At 39.8% G+C, this 20,692-nt stretch overlaps 3 protein-coding genes across 4 annotated transcripts; all 3 read left to right on the top strand.

Annotated features, from left to right (window-relative positions):
• Positions 1–200: 200 nt before the first annotated feature.
• On the top strand, positions 201–9,131 carry exosc10 (exosome component 10). 2 transcript variants are annotated; one of them, XM_026368968.1, is made up of 25 exons: positions 201–391; positions 832–968; positions 1,324–1,447; positions 1,533–1,637; positions 1,834–1,993; positions 2,114–2,222; positions 2,297–2,372; positions 2,457–2,567; positions 2,657–2,800; positions 4,289–4,479; positions 4,593–4,749; positions 4,950–5,098; positions 5,282–5,332; positions 5,441–5,552; positions 5,667–5,714; positions 5,825–5,900; positions 5,983–6,092; positions 6,184–6,276; positions 6,358–6,426; positions 6,509–6,614; positions 6,696–6,769; positions 8,326–8,506; positions 8,612–8,676; positions 8,753–8,832; positions 8,925–9,131. In XM_026368968.1, the coding sequence occupies exons 1-25, from the start codon at positions 269–271 to the stop codon at positions 8,953–8,955; spliced, it is 2,682 nt and encodes an 893-aa protein (XP_026224753.1). In that variant the 5' UTR covers positions 201–268; the 3' UTR covers positions 8,956–9,131. The 2 variants fall into 2 exon arrangements, with proteins under 2 accessions (XP_026224753.1, XP_026224754.1); XM_026368969.1 differs by having other exon boundaries at positions 8,756–8,832.
• Positions 9,132–13,571: 4,440 nt separating this feature from the next.
• Positions 13,572–16,885, top strand: srm (spermidine synthase). The gene is made up of 8 exons (XM_026366821.1): positions 13,572–13,776; positions 14,184–14,304; positions 14,413–14,505; positions 14,613–14,766; positions 14,852–14,935; positions 15,175–15,320; positions 15,487–15,609; positions 15,709–16,885. The coding sequence occupies exons 1-8, from the start codon at positions 13,646–13,648 to the stop codon at positions 15,718–15,720; spliced, it is 864 nt and encodes a 287-aa protein (XP_026222606.1). The 5' UTR covers positions 13,572–13,645; the 3' UTR covers positions 15,721–16,885.
• A 1,925-nt stretch (positions 16,886–18,810) lies between these two features.
• On the top strand, positions 18,811–20,196 carry cort (cortistatin). Its single transcript, XM_026368631.1, has 2 exons — positions 18,811–19,082; positions 19,411–20,196. The coding sequence occupies exons 1-2, from the start codon at positions 18,978–18,980 to the stop codon at positions 19,636–19,638; spliced, it is 333 nt and encodes a 110-aa protein (XP_026224416.1). The 5' UTR covers positions 18,811–18,977; the 3' UTR covers positions 19,639–20,196.
• The last annotated feature ends 496 nt before the right edge of the window (positions 20,197–20,692 follow it).

Here is a 20,692-nt window from a genome sequence, read left to right on the forward strand (position 1 = left end):
GCTCATTTGTCTTATTTTAGAGAATATCAAACATCATATTAAAATATTTTTTCCTAACTGTGTAAAGATGAACTAATATTTATCATGACAATTCAGTTAAATCGATATTGAGAACAAGGATTTTAAAACAGGTCTAAGATTCTTGACTTTAAAGCGCGTCCCCTCCGCACCGTTAGGTGGCGCAATCGCAGCAGCTCAGAAGAAAACACCGAGGGAAGCGGCAGCTTCCTGCGCCTCACATGTACACAGCGCAGCACCAAACTATATAATGGCTTCTTCAAATGATAATAAATCCACAGAAGGCGGTTTTCAGGACGGGAATTCAGATCCCAACGACGAGGAAACAAACGAGCTGTGTCCTGGCTTTAAAGACGTGGACGCCTTCGTTAAAGTAAGTGACAAAGCTAAACGCAGCAGCCAACGTGGAGCAGCTCGGTGGCTAAAAGCTGCAGTCACAACACAAACTTCTGTGAAACAGCCACAGCTAGTTGAACCAAATCTTTATTCTGTTTATCAAAGCGAGTGGCGAGGAAAATGGTCATTGCTGTGCTAATTAATTAGCTTAAAGTAATGCCTGTCTTAAGCTTAATGTTTATTTGGGGCTGCACTTATATTTACATTTAAACCTATCACCAACACTCTTGAAGGATATTTTACTTAGCTCCTAGCTCAAGTTTTGGCTTAAAAAAGAGAAATGTCAGCAAATAACAATACTACAAACCTCAATTAACCTCATTAACCCTAATAACTTATAAACATGAATGTGTTTAATTTGAATGAAAACTGTATAAAAAGCATTGACTAACAGCTCTGCCTGTCTCTCCCCTGCAGTATGGATTGGGTGCTGTACTGTCAGCCACCAAAGCATCCGCCGGCCTGCCTCAAGCTGGAGATGATTATGACTTCTACCGGAGCTTCCCGGGCTTCCAGGAGTTCTGTGAAAGTCAAGGAGATAAGCTCCTGCACCTGTGAGTTTATAATCTGTTGTTGCTTCTCTCAGGTTGAGGGTTAAGGCTCAGGAGGTGTGGAGCTGAGACGGTCTCACCCATAGTTTATGCGAAGGTCACTGTCAGACTACACACTGCAACATCACTCTCATAACTCATTTCCAGTCTCTGATTGCTCAGCTCCATGTTTCCTCTTTACAATTACTAGAACAAGGCGTTGCATCCCATTTCAATATGGAGCGTGAGACACATTTTGATGCCCTGATCTATTTGAGACATGCCAGAACACTGGGTTTGTTAAGTAACCTGCCACTTGTTGTTTCTCAGTATGGGAGAAATTCATTCTTTTTTCTTTTTTTTTGTGTCTCTTTGTTAGCATGAGTCAGATAATGCAACACCATGGCTGCAGGTCTCACATGAGAGACCGGAACAAGCTGACAGGGCTGGAGGAGAGGTTTGACTTGGTTGTGGACTCAAATGACACCATCCTTGAAAGAGCAGTATGTCCTACATCTTTAGCATTTTGCAAGTTTCTCCATAGAAAAGTCGTTGCAAACCAACCGAACTCCTGTATCCTGTTTCTAGGGGATTCTTCTTGATGAAGCTGATGGTGTGAACAGAAGCCAGCAGCCTGTCATGCCTGCAGGGTTTCAGCCTCCCAAGATTGTTGTTTCCAGCTGGAATCGCAAGGTTAGCTAATTAACCTCTCAGATCTTATGCTGCAGATGCCAGTTTGTTTTGGGCTCCGTTCAAGCTTAAACATTATGTGCCAGTCCTGGCATTCAAGTACTTACAGTAATATATAGTTGGTTATTCTGTATATCACTTGAAAAATATTCATAGTGGTGCTTTACACCTTTTGGTAAACAGTGCTTTTATTGATCAGGGTTCAGGCTCTGGCAGTCGTCCTGAGACCTTCAGGCTGCTCCACGCCAAGAATGTTGCGAGACCTCAGCTGAAGTTCAAGGAAAAAGTTGACAACAGCAACACACCATTTATTCCCAAGATCTTCATCAAACCCAATGCAACAAAGCCTCTTCCTTCTTGTAAGATATACTTTTCATCTCTATTGTGCTTTCCATCATTTCTGTTTTAAAAACAATCATTTTATTAATAATTTAAACTATAGATATATAAATATATTTTGCTGTTTCTCTCTCTTTTAGATTTCACCAACAAACAAATCCGTAAAGAGAGACCAGAGGACCTCGATGTCCCAGCTGCCCTGGCTGACTTCATTCACCAGCAGAGAACTCAGGAACATGTTGAAGACATGTAAGGCTCATCCTGTGTGTAATAATAACAGGTTTCTTGGTGTCCATCTAAACTAATCATTTTGTTCCACGTAGGTTTGCACACCCATACCAGTATGAACTGGATCATTTTACGACACCAGAAAACCTTCTCTCTAAGCCAGAAGTGCAGGTAAGTTATATTGGTGTTGTGATATGATCCTGTCATGTGTTGGTTAGTCCTCAATTTAATTTGTTATATGTGGATTATTTTTAGATGTACAAACCCATGGCTGAGACCAAATGCTCCTTCATTGACACTTTAGAGGATTTGGTGGCCCTGAATGAGAAGCTATGCAAACTGTCTGAATTCGCAGTGGACCTTGAGGTACAAAGATCATACAATTAATTTGAGGTCATTTTAAAGCATTAAAGCAGGTGGATGTGGTCAAGTTAACTCTTTGTTCTCCATCACAGCACCATTCCTACAGGAGTTTCCTCGGCCTCACTTGTCTGATGCAGATCTCCACGAGAGAAGAAGACTTCATAATTGACACCTTGGAGCTTCGCAGTGAGATGTACATCCTAAATGAGGCGTTCACTGACCCAGCTACTGTCAAGGTAATAGGACCAATCCACAAGATATTTTATTGTCGTGTTTTTAACTATCTCCGCCCTACTCGCAGCTAAATTAAGTGTGTTCAGTTAATCAAGAGATAGAGGAAACCATCTCAGATGACAAAACAACAGAAGTCATCCTAAGGCACTTTCCAGGGTTTAAAGTTTAAGACCTTACAAAATATAACTATATACAGAATTATATAAAAAACCCAACAGCCCCACTTGAGCAAGCACTTTGAGCAAGTTGTGTTTTACAATGCAGCAGAGATTAATACCAGATATTTTTAGTGCATTCCCTTTGGTGTTTAATTCAAGATAAGTGGTTTAGATAATTAAAATGAAGATATTTAAAGAGAATCCGTCTGGCTTCCTGGGCAGTTGTTCATTGCAATGTAAAATTGTCTAGCTGTGTCATCACATCTCCACATCGCAGCAATTAAGACTGCCTCAAGGGAATTATTTTTTTAAGTACATGTAACTGAAGATGGCTCAGACTACCTTATGTACTGATAATGTCTGAATCATCCAGTTGCCTCCCACTGAAATTACAGCGCTTTAAGGTTTGTGAACCCTTTAGAATCTTCTCTATTTCTGCATTAATATGACCTTCATGTTCTAAAGCTAGATAAGCTTCAGAACATGAAAAAGAAAACTCTATTTATTTATTTATTTATTTATTTATTTATTTATTTATAAAAAATTATCTAATCATAAATTACTAAAGCTGTAGACGTGAAGCAGTGTTCTCTTTGGAGGGTAGTGACTTCCTCCTTGCAATCAGGCATGTCCTTTAGTTTTACAGACAGTATTTTGGGCAACTCTGCTTCTGAAGTCTTCAGTAATTTCTTTTGTTTAACCCACAGCAACTTCTACAAACCTGTGTTGTCAAGATCAGACTTTTATAGTGAAGATCCAGATTTCTCTTTTTTAAATAAAGCAGAGCATTTCAGACTCACACCTGATTGTCTTTCTGGTTGAACTACCTGACTTTAATTTCCCCTTCAAATGAATTGTTAATGTAAGAGGTTCACACACTTTAGCATGAAACTTTGATTACATTTTCATGCCCTCTCAAGCATCACTGTAGTAGAAAGTCTCCACTGTAGTAATGTTACATTTGTAAAGATTTAATCTTGGAACCTCTGAGTGTGAAGTTCTTTGAGGTGTCTCTGAGCCCCCACAGTCTTCATAAAGTTGGCGAGTGTCCTGTGGTGTGTGTGGGAGCCGACGTGACTCACACACTGTAGGACACCTGTGAAAACGTGTGGTGTATGGGCTTGAACTACAGAAAGTCTGTGAAGATCCAAATGGAAAAATGTCACATGGTGTGCCTTCGATTTGAATATACATGAATTTTGGTTCAAATAATTCATGCATTTTCCATATTTATTTCCTGTAGTAGTCACATAACTTTTTTTTTTTTTAATCAGACACTCAGTACTGCACCAGATAGGCTTCATCTGAAGGTGCTTTCTTTCTTGCTTTCAGGTATTTCACGGTGCTGACTCGGACATCGAGTGGCTCCAGAAGGACTTTGGCTTGTATGTCGTCAACCTTTTTGACACGCATCAGGCCAGCCGAGCTCTGAACCTGGCCAGACATTCCCTAGACCACCTTCTTAAACATTTCTGCAACGTGGACTCCGACAAACGCTACCAGCTGGCTGACTGGAGGATTCGGTAAGAGAATGAATGAGTCACGTGACCTCTCGTGTATTTCAGCTTGTTGTATTTTCTGGAAATGTTGACTTTGGTAGTTGAAGTAATAATTGTCTTATGACTTGACCATACAGCCCCTTGCCAGATGAGATGGTGCAGTATGCCCGAACAGACACCCACTACCTTCTTTACATCTATGACTCTATGAGGGCACAACTGTTGGAATTTCACCACGGCCAGCCTGGGCTGCTGCAGAGTGTCTGGAACAAGAGCAAAGACATTTCCCTGAAGGTTTGCACAAAACCACGCTTCATACACCATGAAGATTAAATTGAAACTTCAAACTCCCACCTCTATTCTTATTCCACTATTCTCTATCTAATGTTTACAAAGTTCATTTTATCACTTCACATTTGCAAATGTGAATCACCGTAATCTGATACATCCTCTGACATTTGTCGTGAATCACAATTTGCCTCCTTTCGATACAGAAATATCTGAAGCCTATATTCACAGAGGAATCATATTTGGAGCTGCAGAGGAAGCAGAAAAAGTCTTTTAACACCCAGCAGCTCACTGCCTTCAGACTGCTGTTTGCCTGGAGGGACAAGCTGGCCAGGCAGGAAGATGAAAGCACTGGGTAGGCCGTTTGGAAATGGATGGACTTGCTGTTCTGGAAATCTGCTAGAGCTGTTTTCCTATTTATAGTTTGTGACCAGCCAGATTTTGCAGCCCTCACGATTTTGTGACAGTGTCCCAGCTTTTAGAATCAGTCATAGTCTTTCAGTGTAACATGTTTTAATATAGTGTTATTTACGTTTAGGTATGTTCTGCCCACTCACATGATGAGCAAGATTTCTGAAGAACTGCCAAAGTAAGTTGATTAGGCTTCCCACTTACATTTGGATACACTTTTATGTTCATTCTTCTTCCTTACAATGCCTTCAGTGTTTTAGTCAGTATTTTGTCTGTATCTACTCAGAGAGCCCCAGGGTATCATTGCCTGCTGTAACCCTGTACCCCCACTGGTGAGGCAGCAGGTCAACGAGCTTCATTTGTTAGTGCAGCAAGCCAGAGAGATGCCTCTCCTTAAGGTGAGTAAAGATGGGTGTCAGCAGTGGGCATATGTTTTGTCAGTGGTGTAAGTTTGGTGTTGGTTTGTAAAGGCACATACTCACACACTGCAATGGTATCTACTCCTCACACAGGCTGAGATTGCTGCTCAAAAGAACAAGGGACTCACACCTATAAAAAAGGTTGGTTAAAAACAGACTAAACCAGATGAAATGTTTGTTTTTACTCTGGAACAGTTGTTAAAGAAACCACAACTGGGGCAATAATAAATGTGATATGTGTAATTTTCCAGTCAGATGTCAAGTTGTTTGGTCCTCATGATACATCCAGGGTACACGAGAGTGATCTTCCGCACTTTTCTTCTGATGGTAAGCTAAATAGTTGTTCATGTTGAGCATTATCCTGGTGAGTTAGGCCCTAAACTAATATTTTACTATTTTCTTTTCTCAGACTTGCCTGTTAAACAAGGAATACTCTTCTCAGAGGACGACCACAAAATGGATGTAGACATACAGAAAATAAAGGTTCTCACTGCACCAGCTAAAATCACACTGTTTGAGGTAGGCAATGACTTTAAGTTTGTTTTATTTAGCTCTTTGGTTTGTACACAGCCGTTATAACTAATGCAAGATCTCTGCTGCTTTTTTGAAGGAGCTGGAAACAAAGAGTGACCAAACGTCTCTCTCTGTTGCTCACATGAAAGCCAGCCGTATCATTGAGTCTTTCGAAAACCCTTTCAGAATGGTAAGAGGTGCCCTGAAATTCATCTTCCATATTGCTTAAATAGTTTTTAACCACCTGATGATGATATTTTTTTTATGTCAGTATTTACCACCCAGCGATGTCCACATCAACAAAAATGCCAAGTTTGACCCATCTTCAAAAATATTTGAGGTAAACAAACTCCATCTATTGTCTTACCACATGTCAAACCACATGTTTGCAAGTTCATCACAGCACCTTCTCACATTTACAGATTAGTAAAAGGTGGAAACTACAGAGTATTGAACAGCAACATAAAGAGTTAGAGGCCAAGAGGAAAGCAAAGGAAGAAGCAAAGGAACAGGCAAAGAAGGTGTCAGGTAATGGGGGTTGAACTTGCTTTAAATGTACAATTTCTAAAATGATGTTCCTCATTGTATTTTAAATGTTGATTTCTTCAGAGGAGAGAAACAAGGCTAAACAGAGCTACCAGGAATCTCTCCAGAACGTTGCCACTGTTCGCCAGCAAGCAGCGGTGAGTCATTTTGCCGTCTTGTCCTTCCGTTCCCTCGTTTCCACTTCAGACGGGCTTTGCACTCTGTCAGCTTGACTGTTGATGTCCCTACTGGTAAAGAACAAACCTATGGGGGGGAGAAAAAAAAGCTAAAATCGCCTAAGAACCCAGAACAGGATATTGAAGATAGAGCTTTAATAGCCGGTGTAACCCTGTGCAGTGCCCCCCATTTTCTTAAGATGTGACTGGTATATCCGCACAACATGTGGTGACTCACAAGCAAGTGAGCCAGTGCTGCCTGTCTGTAGCATCAGCATGGTAGTGGCCTTTTAATATTTATATCTGTCGCATGATGTGCCTGGGGAAGAAGAAGGCACAGCGTGGGATTGGTGCATTAGAGACATGTCCTCCACTCATCAAACACTTCTCTTTCCTCCTGGGTAACAATAGCTGCTTTCTGCTCAGAAACTCACTGCCTGTTAGCTCTGTCTCACTGGGGTAATGCTCGGTACCCTCCTGCTTGGTTACTCACACGTTCTCCCACCACCATATGGTGTCTCTCTTTTAAATTCTCAAAGATCTTGGTAAATCATCTTCTTTCCATGGTGCATGAGAACAGAAAGACTGGTCACTGCTGTTTGGCCCTCATTTCTGGCCCTGCTGGAGGCACTTCTTCCCTTCTGTGTGAGCCTTGAACCATCAGTTGCCAGTGCACACAGCTATAGAAGTGTACACCACAGTAATCCAGTGTATGATGAGGGCTTAAATGAAAAGTTGGTTTTGAGGCGCTCTCTGCTTCTTCTTTTTTTTGTCTAATTTCAGTTTGAAACAAACATTTGTGATTTCTCAAAACTTCCACTGCACTGATATTGTGATCGATATTATGAAAGGTGCGTGCAGTAATTGGGCTCCAGCAGTACTGGTGTTCTCTTTTGCCTGCGGTGTGCTCACCAACAGTTTTATCAATAAATGATCACATGAGGCAAGAAAAAATATATCTCAAAACCATAACAACAACTAATAAAACTCATTGACTCCAGTCCTCCAATCAAACTAATAAAACATGATAAATGCTAAAGAAAAAGTGATTACAAATGTGTAATTTAAAAGCAGTCATGAAGGTGAAACCCTCTGAGGCATCTTTTACATGTTTCGCTGTGATTCTAGTTATATAATGTGGATTCATTATTTGCTTACCCAACCTTCTTCATGGATTAAAAACAGACTGTCCTGGTTTATACAACAGAGGGAGGCAGAGTCACTACAAGATGCTCAGATGAGACCTTTTAAATGGGCCTTTGTTAAACATAGCTAAAGATTAATGGAAGATTTAGGCATTGTAATATGACACTGCTGCTGCTGGCTGGATAATTATAATAGTATAAAATTCAAAACATAAAAACACCAACGTTTTGGTGGCTTGATTTTCCACCAATACTACTTGTTCTGTAGCTGATTCCAACCTACACCATCCAACATGCTGGTTTAAGAAAATGTATACATTAAATGATGCATTCAATATAATGTTTATTCTGAGAGTTGAACAGAATATAATGTTTCTGACCCTTTTTGTTTAGGACTCTTTAAAAGGTGGCGGAAAGAAAAGGGAGAGGGTCGCCAGCGAGGTTGGAGAGTCGACTCCCAAACCGAGTAAGAAGCTGATGAAGTCGGCAGACAAGCCCCAAAAGACAGAACCACCTTCCCAAGAGAGCTTTACACCATTTGACTACAGTCAGTCAGACCTCAGCGTCTTTGCTGGTAGGCAGTTGTCTTTTTTTAAACACACTGGACAAATCACTATATACTTTTAATTCAGTTTAAGTTTTAAGAATCGATTGTCAGAGCGCCTTCTTTGTTTTACAGGTACCAAATCAAAGAGCAACACACAGTTTGATCCAAACCGACAAGCCCCTGATTTTAAGAAAAAGGTATTTATTTGTTCACTGATTTGTTGTTTGAATATTATATATTTTGATTAGATTTATTAGTTTGTCTTTTGTCCAGCAGAAAGGTTCAAAGGGGCAGAAATCCAACTTTGGAGCTGGAAATCGAAGCATGTCGTACATGGCTGGAAAATCTGAAAGGTAAACAAAGGAAGTTCTTTTGTTTTTTTTTTATGCAAATTCAAACATGCTAATATGTTAACTTTTTTTTTAATTATAATTATTCTCTACAGAGGATTTCGGCATAACTGGCCCAAGAGATAAGGCTCTATTTTATGCTGTTTTTGCCTTGCACCATGACCCCCCCCCCCCCCCCCTTACTACAAGTGAAATAAATTTTTTTCTTATATTTAATTTCAATTTGTATTTTTTTTTCTTTTTCAAGCAGCTATCCCTGTAATTATGAGGAGGCACAGACCTGTTCATTAAATGTCATTTTAGAGGAAAAACTTCATTGTCTTGATTTTTCAATCATAGGAAAAGCAAGTGGCTATCATAATCAGAACTTTGTCAGGACTGTCATCACTAATATTAGGTGAATAGATGATACTTTAGTTTAAATTGCAGTGTGGAGTGCAAGGAAGTGAACTTTTAGCAGAAAATCTCAAACTTAGCATATCCAGACACAATAGTTGAAAAAAATGTTGTTGCTTTAAATTCTTAAGTAGTTAGTGATGAATTTGAATTGGAGATGTGTGAATTATTATAAAGTAAAGTTTATTTTTTCTTAGCAAAAGATAGGGGTGTCCATATAATTTTAACCATACTGTGTAAATCTCTAACTGCTGAACACTGGCTTAGTTGTTGACCAAAAGGCCCATGCCACAGAGCTCTTATTTATTCTTAAGCTTTTTGTTTTATTGATTATCTTCAGAAGCGGAATGCAAGCTCTATAAGGAATTTAGTGTGCACATTAGGTTGATATGATGCAAGGTTGAGACATTTAACCTGTTTGCTAACGTAAAGTAAATGCTCACTTTAGCCTCTGGGTATAAAGATCTCCGTAATGTTAGCATTGGGCCCAGCTGTGTGTAGATAGACAAACCAGAGCAAACAAGCCTTAACAGCCTGCCTTTTGCATACTGTCATTTTCCAGTGCCCCTGCCTCACAGGGACGCTTATGTATGCGCAAACTGTTGCACGTTATCCCTCTAGCTCATCACATTAATTTTTACATATAAGCAGTTTCCCCCTGGGATTAAGAATGTTCTTTGAGTCTTGAATATGATTTTTATCAGCTCTGGTGAAAATTATTCACAAAACGAAGCCTAGAGGAGACAACACTCCCTCGCAACTGTCCAATCAAATCCAATATTTTATTGATATTTTTAATGTTAAATATACGCTTGTAGAGATGGTGAAGTCCTAGGCATGTCATGTTGTTGTCATGCATACTTTACAAAATAATGTCTCGCACACAAAGTTGTACTGCACAACTTTAGATGGGAAGTTACAAGTCTCTGACTCCTCTCCCAACAATACCTACTTGATTTGAGCCACTCTGTCATTTTACTGAAACTGCACTATTGTTAGTGACAGAAAGCCTCAGGTCAGCAAGAAGTGATACCCAGTCATCAGTTCTTGTCATTCTGTAGAACCTGCTGGCAGCTACTGACATGGTGAACCACCAAATCCTCCTGTCTAACCTAACTAACTACATCTCAGGCAAGGTACTAGTGGATTTGAGTCCTACCTTACAGAGCAGTCATTCAAAGTGACAAGACAGAGAGGACAGTCCAAGAGACTATTTTCTTCCTGCTTGGCTACTGCAAGGATGAGAGCATGGTGTCCATCTTTTTGCACAAACTGTACCTAATCTCTCTGAAAGAGGGGTTGTTCCGTTTTGTATCTTTTTTAAGTGTCCATATAAATTTATTATCTTTCTATATACAATCCACTAAAAGGCAACGTTTATAGAACACCATGGTCTAAAAATAAAAGTAGTATCACTGCTAGTAGTAGTAGTACGTATACAGAGGAGGCCACATTCTTTTGGACATTTTATGTAAAACAGACTTTTTAAAAATTGTTATTACAGCTATACCCACACCACTCTCTAAAATGGGACTAAATAGACCAAGTAAAGCCTCATCAAAAAGCCAAACTTTCAGTATTTTTGATACTTTCAGTGATAACATATGATCACAGGATAATTTTCAAAAGCTGAAAGGATACTCCTATAGTGTCTCCTTGCTCATATTGTATTAAAAGTCAGAAGAACCTCTTGGCATAATGTGTGTAATGGCCGCAGCAGACTGACAAACATCACCAAAACAGGCCGCAAAGACCTATTCTCAGTTTATTGTGGAGCTTTTGCTCATCTCAAACAATGTTCTTCTGAGGTATTAGTTTGGCAAGTTGTCATGGAATCATAGATCAAATGTGAGTATTTCTGAAAGCCTGTTGCGGACTTGACTTTAAACGTTGACAGCACAAGCTTTTGTTTAACTTACTAACTTACTAACCGTTGGATATAACATGCTCACTGTGTCAGTCATGTGTAAAGACACAAAGCAAACAAAAACAGAAGTGACAAACAGTGACAGTTTTTCCCAAGGCACCTGCCCTTGTGGTGGTAATCATGTAAGCAAAGACTTTTTTTTCTTCAAAGTTGTGTTAAATAATCATCATCCTTCAACTGTAGCTCGCCACATTATTGTTTCTACAATTAACACCAAACTGTTCTGATCTCACAGCCAATAGGAGAGTATTGGTTTTTCCTCTGGGGTACTGCAAGGATCAGAAGTTGGTCTTTTTGCCAGTACAGTATAGTATATTATTTTCTCAATTAACTATTCCAGCACATTCCAACATTTTCTGCTTAAAAAACCTGTGCATAATAGTTGATAACCAACGTTCACTAAAAATGTTGTATCTGTCACTTTGTCGTACTGGGTTGCACCTTTTAATTCAGAACAGACAGTCATCTGTTGTCTTGACTAATGCTGACGCCTGTTCTGAGAGGGTACCAGCATGCATATGGTCACAAATGTGTTGGCACATCTGGTCTTCAATCTGCCAAAAATAGCTGCATGTTTCATTACTGTCCACTGGTCCCCTGCTGTTACTCACACAATGTTCAAGTCACTAATGCGCACCTACCAGCAAAGACTTAATGAGCATAAGCCTGCTCATTTACTACAATCAGTAAATGAATGAAGACTGTTTTCTACCATCAATGCAAGCCAGAAAATCTCAATCCACACTCATCTGCTGCACTCCTTTGGTGATGAAACAAGTCATTTACAACTAGGGTCAGTCAGCAGAATCCCACAATTACTCTCATCTTGTCCACTTATTCAGTCATTGTTTTTTCTCTTTTTTCTTTTTTGACTCTCTCATGGACGTAAAAAAAAGAATCAAAAAGAAAATGAACAGCCTATACTGAATACATACAGTGGCAAGAAAAAGTATGTGAACCTACTGGAATGGACCATTTCAAGAATTACAAATGAAATACCACAATATCTCGCCATGCACCAGGGTTTTTTTTCCTTGAGTACAATGTCAATCACCACGATCTAGTTAAATTTGTGAAGGGGTTTTGTAGTTATTTTACATTAGGCTATACTTTATTTACCAAGCTTACCACAGTGGATTTGTTTTGTGCTTGTGCATCGCAAGCAGTGAATGTTTAAAAAATGTTTAGTGACTGAGCTGATTCATTTATTACAATCCATATAGTTCATTATCTAAGGAATTGGAAGTTGTACTTGAGTCTAAAATTAGATGTGTAACATGTGCACATAGCACAGTGTACCATTAATTTTGTTTAGCCTTGGACTTTTTTCCCCAATTTAAGGTTAAAGGCCATGGATGTATTAAGAAAGCTTAGTCATCAGAGTTGTTATAATGTGCCACTGAAGAGTAAAATTAAATGAACAAACATATGGTTGCTACCCCCTCTCACATGCATGCAGCCAAAATCTAAATAGTCCATACTTTTCCAAAGTAAAGTAAATTTGGGGTTGTTTTTATTTAGGTGAATGTCCTGCAGAAAGTACAGCTTCAATGCTGCTCTCAAATTTCTGTAAATGATAACTGGTTGGATAAAACCCATACAGTGTTTTGATTGAAAACTGTTGCTCAAGAAAAAAGTATGCAGTGGAATCCTAAAACTAGTCAGGGAATGCCAATAAAATGTGACCAGTAATACAATTCAGATGGTGCACTTAAAAGATTTTCCTTAAAAAAATAATTGCCTCAATTCTAGGTACTGCATAATGGTAAATAAAGTCTAAAGTTTATAATATAATTATAAAGTGTTAACTAATAAAATACTACTGTTAAACTGGTAAATTTGCATTTGTTGAAGATATTAGGTGAAAAACTAAGGGTGATATTATTAATTTTAACATAAAGACAAAGTGAGGAATAAAGATCCACATGGTGGTCTAAGTAAAATCATATCCAATTAATTTTGAAGGCGTTTAAAGTGGTGAAAACCAGAAAACTCCATTGTTGACTACATTTCAACATTTGCTCATAATAATAATAATAATAATAATAAAATAATCTGGTGCTGTTTTCCACACATACACAAATGTGCTGCTCTACTGGTTTACATATGCCAGAATCTACTACATGCAAAGAACGTACGTTAAAGTTGAGATTACAACTCTGCCTTTTAACGACAGATCTCTTAAAATCCGCTGATTTAAAATCGATTTTATGCGATTTCGATCATTGTGTCGGGAGTTTCACGCGTGGATGGGACATGGTGGTCCTGCTTCACGTGTGTTGCAGCCATGCGCAGGGGCTTGGTGGTGCGAAGTCAAACAAACTATGCATCGCGCCCTCTGATTGGCTCGCCTAACGGGTGGTGCTACGTCAGCAGCATCCGATTGGTTATATGGCGAGGCAGCACGTTGAGGTGGAAGCGAGTTTGCGAGTGTCAGAGCTTTGTCGTAACTCACTCACACGCTTGTGTTACTTGTGGCTGCTGGTAGCTGTCATGAACCACTTTAAAGACGGATGGTTTACTGAGCTGTCCCCGTTATGGCCTGGACAAGCGACGAGCTTCGAAGTAGAGGAGGTCCTCTACCACCAGCCGTCCAAATTTCAGGATGTTATGGTTTTCAAGAGGTGAGTACGTTGAGCTGTTTAACTTGGCTAACGTTGCTAGCTGTTAGCTCCCTGACGTTACTAGCAATGAATGAGCAGCCTGAAGCTCGTGTCGTGGCATGTTGAGATTTTTCTTCAGCTGTGAAGAGAGAGGAAAAAAAAACAACTCAAGTTTGGGATAACAAACAAACTTGCTATATATTAAACCAGCAACACATGGTGTACAAAGGTGGTACAATTAGTAGTGATAGCCGTGGACGAGCCGTAGTACCTGTTTGTGAATCACTGTCGTGTATTGTTTTTGAGTTGGAGTAATGCGCCACACAGCTGTGCATGCTGTTCAAATTAGGTAAACAGCCTGAGGTAATGTAACCCCCTCATGCAGAAAGTGTGTGTACCTTCAAATGTGCTCCTCTTTCATTTTTCAGTAAGACCTATGGGACTGTCTTGGTGCTAGATGGAGTCATCCAGTGCACAGAGAGAGATGAGTTTGCTTATCAGGAGATGATTGCCAACCTTCCACTCTTCAGCCACCCCTGTCCCAAGAAGGTATCATTAAGTGTTATTGTTGGAAAAACTCACAAGTAGCTTTGTGGCTACACACTTGTTTTCACTTCACGACAACCTAACAGCCAAGTTCCTTTTTCCCCCACACAGGTGCTGATTATTGGTGGTGGAGATGGCGGCGTGCTAAGGGAAGTGGAGAAGCATCCTCTGGTGGAATCGGTGGTTCTGTGCGAGATAGATGAGGTGGGAACGGCAACAACGCTGCCAAGCACTCGCTTCTCTCTAGCGAGCTTTCTGATTGCTGTTTTTGTTTCATTTGCTCATCTGCGTTTGTGCATTCTGCCGTGTAGGATGTCATTAATGTATCAAAGAAGTACCTCCCTGCAATGGCAAAAGGGTTTTCCAGTCCCAAGCTAACCCTCCACGTTGGGGATGGCTTTGAATTCATGAAGCAAAACCAGGATGCCTTTGATGTCATTATTACTGACTCCTCAGACCCTGTTGGTAAGTGCCACTTTTTGAAGTGTTCCAACATCTTTGCCAGCTGTTATAGGAGGGAGTCCTATTCTGAATTGGATTGCTGTTGCAGGACCTGCGGAGAGTTTGTTCAAGCAGTCTTACTATGAACTGATGAAGACAGCACTGAGAAGTGGTGGAATTCTTTGTTCCCAAGGTAACTTTATATTTTACTGTTGTTTGTGGTGTAAGTTTGAGAAACAATTGAGTAATTTTAATGAAGTTCTGACATGCAATTACAATTTCTGCATGCTTAAGTCTAAGTCTACTGAACACTGCTTATTATTCATAGGTTAGCCGTCATAGTGCTATTTATGTTAGATGTCTTTCCGCTAAGATGAAAGGCTGGCAAGAAATGAACATGCCCTTTCTTCTGCTCTTGTGTCAATTTCACAGGAGAGAGTCCTTGGCTCCATTTGGAGCTGATAAAGGAGATGCAAACCTTCTGCAAGGCCCTATTCCCTGTGGTGGACTATGCTTACAGCACCATCCCAACTTATCCCAGTGGCCAAATTGGATTCATGCTCTGCAGTAAAAATCCTGTAAGTGTACTTGTGATTCTTCATTTGCCACCTGTCAAACACCTGTTTGTTGCCTAGAAATGCCACTGTGTTAATGTTAATCCATTTTGTTGCATAGCGTGTCTGTTTTGCAGTGATTGATAATGTCCATCAAATGACTGAAGCTCCCCCTTCCCTTTTTATTTAGGAAACTAATTTCAGGGAACCAGTGACAGCAGTGTCAAAAGAGGAAATTCAAAATCTGAACCTTAAATATTACAACCCAGAAATTCACAAAGCGTCGTTTATCCTCCCTGAGTTTGTTAGAAAGGTAAGTCATGAGAGTAATTCTTTTCCATTCGGTAAGTTTCTGTTAAGTGTTAGCAAATTACTTACACTTTCTTTTTTTTTTTTTTATGTCCGTCAACAGGTACTCAGTTAAGCCTGACAAGCAACAACAGACCATCATGTTCATCCTCTACTTGGCCCTCAGACCATAGATCAACAACCTCGCCCTGCAGCTTCTCCACCTTCTCAGTCCAGATCGATGCCACTGAAGGGAGTAGCCATGTAAAGATTTGATGACAACAAGTCATCAGTTGGAGGGAACTGAGAAAGTGTTTGTTCCAATGTTCTTTCTGGTCTTACATGTGCTTCTTTTTCTGGTGTCTTTAGTTTTCAATTTTTACTTCATAAAATGCTCATAAGACAGTTATAAAGGGGAGTCTGACAGGCTGGGCTGAGTGGGAAGAGCATTGCCATCAAACCTGACCTCACTGAACGTTGTACTGTTTATTCAATTTATCACATCCTTATGCAATATTTTACATACCATGTTGAGTATGCACATGTAATGTATTGCTGCACTTTTATTCATTATGTTTAATATTAAAATTGTGCTCATAGGAAAATACACAATATAGCCATCTGTCATCTTCAGAATACTAATTTGTCCAATACACATGGAGCCTATAGTGCCTAAAATTGGATATTGTTAAAAACAAATCTTGTCCTGCACCTAGGATACTGTACTAGGCAGATGGATAGTAGGATTGTATTTTAGTAAATATTGCGATGTATTTAAAGAGCTGTTTCCGCTGCTGCTCACTGCAAATCGACAAACCTGACAAGGCATGTAGGTGCTGGTATGAGGAGTACTGTGGTATTAAGGTTAAAGTGCAGTTTCAGTATTCGGACACAAGATGGCAGTCATTCTTTTGTTATTGTGTAATCCAGCTTCAAATACTGAGAGTATAAAGGAATGCTCCTTACATATACTGTTTAATTCAGCAAGTGCATACTCAGTAAATAAACATTGTATTTCAGGTTTTCTTTGAAGTGAATTGGGGGAAATATACTATATTAAATTGTGTAGATCAGTTTTCTGTGTCGCTGTTACCCTCAATTTCATCAACTCTGGTTATTGTCATGTAAGACTCGAGTACTCACTGGTTTTCTATTAAAGAGTGACCAATCGTGCAACTATGCAGTACATTGCCATTCATACACTAGTAATACTCACATACTGGTAATATAGGAAATAAAACGTGCTGTTTGTTGTATTAAGGCTACTGAGAAGTGGACCCAATTATGTTTGTTTTCAAAATTACATGTATAATAGAACACTGAAGTTACTGTGTTGTTTGGGTTATGTCGGTCAAATTAAAATGTTCTCAGCGCAGTTAAAACCTAATATTTAACTATATACCTAAATTATCCTGTTTAATAGATAACACTAAATCCTCAGATGATCTTTGAGTCAATATTCTTTTGTGATCTCTTCTAGAGAGTTGTTGAGGTGGTGCAGAGGCCTTATTTGAAGTAAATAAAGTGAATATGGAGACGTCCACACACATCAGTAAGATCTGGGAGCACCTTCACCAGTCGTCATGCTGACGTTTCCCACCGTTTGAAGTCTCTTGCAGGCTGAACTGCAGACACCTTGAAGGAGGTCGGTTGTGGATTCTTCAGACACACCGATTTGCCAATACAGCCGTTTCAAAAGTCAGCTAATCTTTGGATTGGCTCCAGGCCATCTTCAGATCAGCACTGTACGAAGAAAATATCTCAAAAAGTGTTTTGAAGGCACAACAAATTAATTTGAACACATCAAGGCTCACTGGAGTATAAGTACTGAAGGCCTATGTTCACCGCTAATAGCAGCAGCTAAAGGTGTGATCCAGTTACCTCACACTTGAAATAACTTCCTCTCAAACATGAACAAATCTGTCCGCTCAACAAAACAAAAAACGAATCTCTGAAAACTAAGGATGAAGCTGAAAAAGGTATTTTGCATCTACTATATATTTGATGTAACATACTATTTGGCAAAAATGCAGATAATGAAAATTACATGGGGAAAAAAAAACCTTTGGGACCCTCAACCTAATATTTTGTAGCACAGCCCTCCAGACAATCAGCGCAATCAAGCATTTTTCAGCAGGTAGCCTTATCCACTCTATTCCTGAGCAAACTGCTTGCTCATAGTCCCGGGCCATTTTAAAATAACTTTATAGAACAAGCAGTAATTCAGCTCTTTAACAGCTGCTTTGTTTTATCATATGGAAAATCACAGACATGTAGCAAAGCATGATGAAAGAGCCTCTAATTTCAACACTTTTCGGAAAAGAATGGAGCCCTGACAGTGCTGAAAAGACATTTGCTCATTTTCAATGTGCTCTAGTAGTTGCAAGCAGTTTGTGTTGAAGTTGAATTCATGTATATCTAACTGCAACATCTTATTCAAAGACATTTTTACTTACGAAACATCTCCATTATGTATGTGGCATTAAGCAGAATAATAGCTTTGACTGTTTTTCTTTTTAAACTACATATGTTTACTCCACTAGATTGGTGATGTGCATTTCCTGAAGACCCTTCCTCAAGTCGTGGCGAGTGTTAGACCGTTCGATTGTAATCTGCAGGTGTCAGGGACACACATAGGAGCTTTGACAGGAATCAGATGATGACAGAAGCAGAGTAACAAACACTGGGATGTGCAGGCTGTCAGTAATAAGTCTGCTGATGATGAGCTTGTGTTTTTTTTAAAGTGCCAATAAAAGGAAATGTGACTGAGTGGTTAAAAATGCTTAGAGTCCATCAAGTGGTATCAAACAGTCGATGAGCTGCAGAATTGTCCGTCCACTTGCCTGAGGAGGTCTTGTTTGGGGTTGTGTATCATAACTGCCAATACATTAGTAACATGCTGATGTCAAAACCTGGTTTTAGCCCGGTGACGTAGTTGTCCGCTGTAGTTGTTCCCTCCGTGAATCACATGAATACAACCAGCATGCAATTTGTCAAAAAGGTTAACTGTTCAATGGTTCCATTTGTTGTGTCCTGACCCCTTCATCTCCCCTCCTCTTCCACGCTCACGTACACACACACACACACACACACACACACACACACACCCCCTCCACAAACCCTTCGTCATACACCCACCACCCCGTACGTCAGTGGCAGACAGGGGGGAGAGGCATATAAAAGAGTGAGGGACTTTGGAGGTAGAGCAGAAGAGACATCACTGCTTTCAAATCTTGTGACCAGCTGCCACCAACTGCACTGCACTTTCTCCACCACTCTGCCACTGGATCTCTGGCTCCCTTTCTGAAACGCACACGCACGCACGCACTCACTCACTCCCTCACACACTCTCTGTGAGACTCTTTGGTCAGCCACCTGTACTCCTGTCACAGCATGCAGCTCCTGGTGGTGTTAGCGGCTCTCATGGGGGTTCTGTTCAGCGTTAGGGCAGCCGCCGTGCTTCCTGTGGATGATAGGAGCCCCATCCATGTGAACAGGGTAAGGAGAATAGCATTGTTCTTATTATAGTTAATGGGAAAAAATTCTTCTAATTTAAGTTTTGTAAATGATATATTTGTCATTTGTTTATGAAAACTTATATTTTCAAAGAATGACTTAACAATAATAACTAGTTTATCATTTTTCTAACTGGCATTTTACATTTTTATGTAGTTTTTTAATGCATCCTGTCAATTCTTACCATCCTAAGTTAGAAGCATAAAACATAAGGATTCTGGAGATTTAAACCTTCCAGCACGATAGCTGCAAAATGAAAAGTTTTCACATTATTCAATAGTATGTGTTCTTCTCTTCTGCTTTTGGTCAGGAGCTGAGCAAAGAGCGAAAGGAGCTGATTCTGAAGCTGGTGTCGGGCTTGTTGGACGGAGCTCTGGACACCAACATGCTGCCGGGGGAAGCGGCACCTCTGGATCTTGAGGAGCCGCTGGAGTCCCGTCTGGAGGAGAGGGCTGTCTACAACAGGCTATCGCTGCCTCAGCGTGACCGCAAAGCACCCTGTAAAAACTTCTTCTGGAAAACTTTCACCTCCTGCTAACAGTGCCGAACAAGCACCCGGCTCTTCCCACCTACTGTACTTCTTCCCTCCCAGCTCCACATGAACTGTAGTAAACCTCAGCTGTACATATCATCTACACCTGTCAGACATGCAGCATTGATGGACTTCACTAAGACAGTGTGTCTGTTTGAATATTAACCATGTCTTTCTTCATGTATACAATATACGTATTTATTTATGTATATGTTTTTTTCCAGGGTCAAGAATAAAGCATGGAGATAATGTTCGAGATGGTAACAACAGTTAATTGCTTTTGCAAATTGTTCAAAAAAAGAAAAGCTCATATTTTCCAGCCGCTTCTACAACATAAATGCAAAGTCAGATTTCATGCAAAACACACGACTGTCTTTTTTTTATTATGATTGCAGTAATATTCTAGTTTTCTTTTATCATGCAAATCTATTTTTACATCTACTACCAAGCAGCAGCCATAAACGGCACACGGAAGATACAGACACAAATTTTCTCCTTCATAAAAATCATTCAGTCACTTCTTCAGGGCTGTTTTAAAAGGTGACGGAGCGTAGCTCATAATGTGCGAATTCTGCTTTGTACTTGTTACTGCACAATTTTTAGTTTATAGGCAAAATATATAATCAAGGGCAAAACATTTAATATTGCAAGGAGAACGATTAAAAGGAAGTAAATTAAAATAAACTTTGAAATTAAATGAAAATAACGATGGTGTGCCTTAATGCTTACAAATATAAATGTATATCCAAAAAATATATTTAACCCAACTTGGTGGAATTTATGTTGCTTATTAATTCCCTGTCACAGGTGGAGCAAGATGCTCCAGTGCCTTATCACAGGTCGTTAAACATGTCAGCAAGATAGGAAAGTAAATAAATTAGAAGCTTCGCCTGTACTCACACAGTCGAAAAGTGGAAAATGGTCATACGATAAAGGACGATCGACCACGACAGTAGTTTAAACAGGAAACAGGGTGTTTGTGTGTGTGTGTGTTGATCCAAAACTGACCTCACCGTTTGATAGTGAAAACACAGACAGGGCAGTACTGGGATAATGAGGT

Source organism: Anabas testudineus, chromosome 7 (genome assembly GCF_900324465.2).
Source record: "Anabas testudineus chromosome 7, fAnaTes1.2, whole genome shotgun sequence".
Taxonomy (NCBI): Eukaryota; Metazoa; Chordata; class Actinopteri; order Anabantiformes; family Anabantidae; genus Anabas; species Anabas testudineus.

What these genes read in the sequence shown, in the direction of transcription:
- srm (XM_026366821.1), top strand. Translation starts at nt 13,646, where the DNA reads ATGAACCACTTTAAAGACGGATGGTTTACTGAGCTGTCCCCGTTATGG. An exon ending in TGGAATTCTTTGTTCCCAAG is followed by an intron (nt 14,936 to 15,174) that starts GTAACTTTATAT and finishes TCAATTTCACAG; the next exon opens with GAGAGAGTCCTTGGCTCCAT. An exon ending in TGCTCTGCAGTAAAAATCCT is followed by an intron (nt 15,321 to 15,486) that starts GTAAGTGTACTT and finishes CTTTTTATTTAG; the next exon opens with GAAACTAATTTCAGGGAACC.
- cort (XM_026368631.1), top strand. Translation starts at nt 18,978, where the DNA reads ATGCAGCTCCTGGTGGTGTTAGCGGCTCTCATGGGGGTTCTGTTCAGC. An exon ending in GCCCCATCCATGTGAACAGG is followed by an intron (nt 19,083 to 19,410) that starts GTAAGGAGAATA and finishes GCTTTTGGTCAG; the next exon opens with GAGCTGAGCAAAGAGCGAAA.
- exosc10 (XM_026368968.1), top strand. Translation starts at nt 269, where the DNA reads ATGGCTTCTTCAAATGATAATAAATCCACAGAAGGCGGTTTTCAGGAC. An exon ending in AATTCGCAGTGGACCTTGAG is followed by an intron (nt 2,568 to 2,656) that starts GTACAAAGATCA and finishes TCTCCATCACAG; the next exon opens with CACCATTCCTACAGGAGTTT. An exon ending in ACAGGCAAAGAAGGTGTCAG is followed by an intron (nt 6,615 to 6,695) that starts GTAATGGGGGTT and finishes TGATTTCTTCAG; the next exon opens with AGGAGAGAAACAAGGCTAAA.